Raw genomic sequence first — 1567 nt, 5'->3', positions numbered from 1 at the left:
GAGCGCAACATTTTAACCACAAAATTTCTAGATCTGAACTAATGTTAACATGAGAACAAGATATTTGGTTGTTAATGGCAATAAGAACACCTCCTCCGCGTGTGCCTTGACGATCACTGCGGTAAACATTGAAATTTGGCAATTCATCCAGAATTTAATTATCTGTCACGTCGCTTGTCAGCCACGTTTCAGTTAAGATTAATATGTTGCTGCCTGAAGATGACAGGAGATTAGACAGGGCTTCACGCTTTAGAAGGAAACTGCGTATATCGGTGTAGATTATGGAAAAAGAAAGATTAACTCGACGGGTAGCCTGTGGTTGCTTGCGCGCGATCCGACGGCGACATGATTCCTATGCGATTTCTTTCACGGTCTGTGTGTCTTGGTCAAACATATAACGTTTTGGTCCCATGTGCAGCGTTTTGTATCGAAGGGAAAAGGGTCCTGACTTGGTTCTGGCGAAAGCCACAAGGTGTTTTCGGGCATTTCGGACGGGCCGAGAAAAATCTTCGCCGATACTGAAATCTGTATTTTTAAGCTTAGGGCCATTCGAAAGAATGACCCCTTTGGTTTTGAAAGCAGACAGCATCACTATTATAGGTCTTTGGCGGTCAATGCTGTGACTGCCAAGGCGGTGTGCGCGCTCTATGTCGTTAGGGTCGATTACGAGGTTCAAGCTATCAAGGCAGTGCTGGATTATTTTTTCTGATTGGTCGTATGATTCTTTCTCATTTGGGTCGGGAAGTCCATAGAATACCAGATTGTTTCTTTTTGAGCGGTTCTCAAGATCATCCAGACGTGTGTCTATCTCGGAAAGCTGGTGGGTCGTTCTAGCAGTGCTGGTTTGAAGTGTTCCGATTTCTGTTCGCAGGGTACTAATTACCTCAAATTGGATTTCAAGATTCGCAACTCGTTCGCTTAGGGCAGATATTGTTTTATCTGTTGTTACTAGTTGATTTTTCAGGCCTTGGACTTCAGAAATATGTTTTCTCTGACCAGCGCTCAACTTTTGCAGTTCGGCCAAAACAGCATCAGTATTAGGTGGTCCCGGATTTGTTTCAACATCGCCCGATAGTAATAGTAAAGCACGAATCACATTGACACATTCAACAGCAAGGCAGAAGCAGCACTGTGGGCTTGGCAGCTGCACCAGACAATAATTACTAGATTTCTTAGCAAAAAGAGTATATGGAACACCGACCTGCATGACGAAGGTAAGCGGATTAGCGGTCCGTACAGTGGCACAGCCGCAAAGCCCACAGTGTGCCGAAGGTGGGTGTCGCTGTTTTATAGCTGACGCAAACGGTGCTGTCGGTGACGATGGGGCCGCCGACGCCGCTTGTTTGGTCCAGTTTTCGAGAGGTGGCGTTGCCAGGGGCTCCCAAGTGTCGGTGGCGACCGGGTGACGAGCACAAATTTCGCCTTCTTGGTGTGGCGTCCAGATGCCTGGAACGATGCCAGGTGGTCTGGCCGTCAAGACCGGCAGGAAAGCGAAGGCGATGATTTGAGCAAAGACCTGCATGACGAAGGTAAGCGGATTAGCGGTCCGTACAGTGGCACAGCCGCA

General features: G+C 47.5%; 1 protein-coding gene across 1 annotated transcript; it reads right to left on the bottom strand.

Moving 5' to 3' along the window:
• Nucleotides 1–241: 241 nt before the first annotated feature.
• LOC144134687 (uncharacterized) lies at nt 242–1207 on the bottom strand. Its single transcript, XM_077667538.1, has one exon. The coding sequence runs from the start codon at nt 1205–1207 to the stop codon at nt 353–355; it is 855 nt and encodes a 284-aa protein (XP_077523664.1). The 3' UTR covers nt 242–352.
• Between the last annotated feature and the right edge of the window lie 360 nt (nt 1208–1567).

The sequence above is a fragment of the Amblyomma americanum genome, chromosome 5, assembly GCF_052857255.1.
Source record: "Amblyomma americanum isolate KBUSLIRL-KWMA chromosome 5, ASM5285725v1, whole genome shotgun sequence".
Lineage (NCBI taxonomy): Eukaryota > Metazoa > Arthropoda > Arachnida > Ixodida > Ixodidae > Amblyomma > Amblyomma americanum.
Note: the sequence above shows the minus strand (reverse complement) of the source record. Positions and strands in the feature narration are given on the sequence as shown.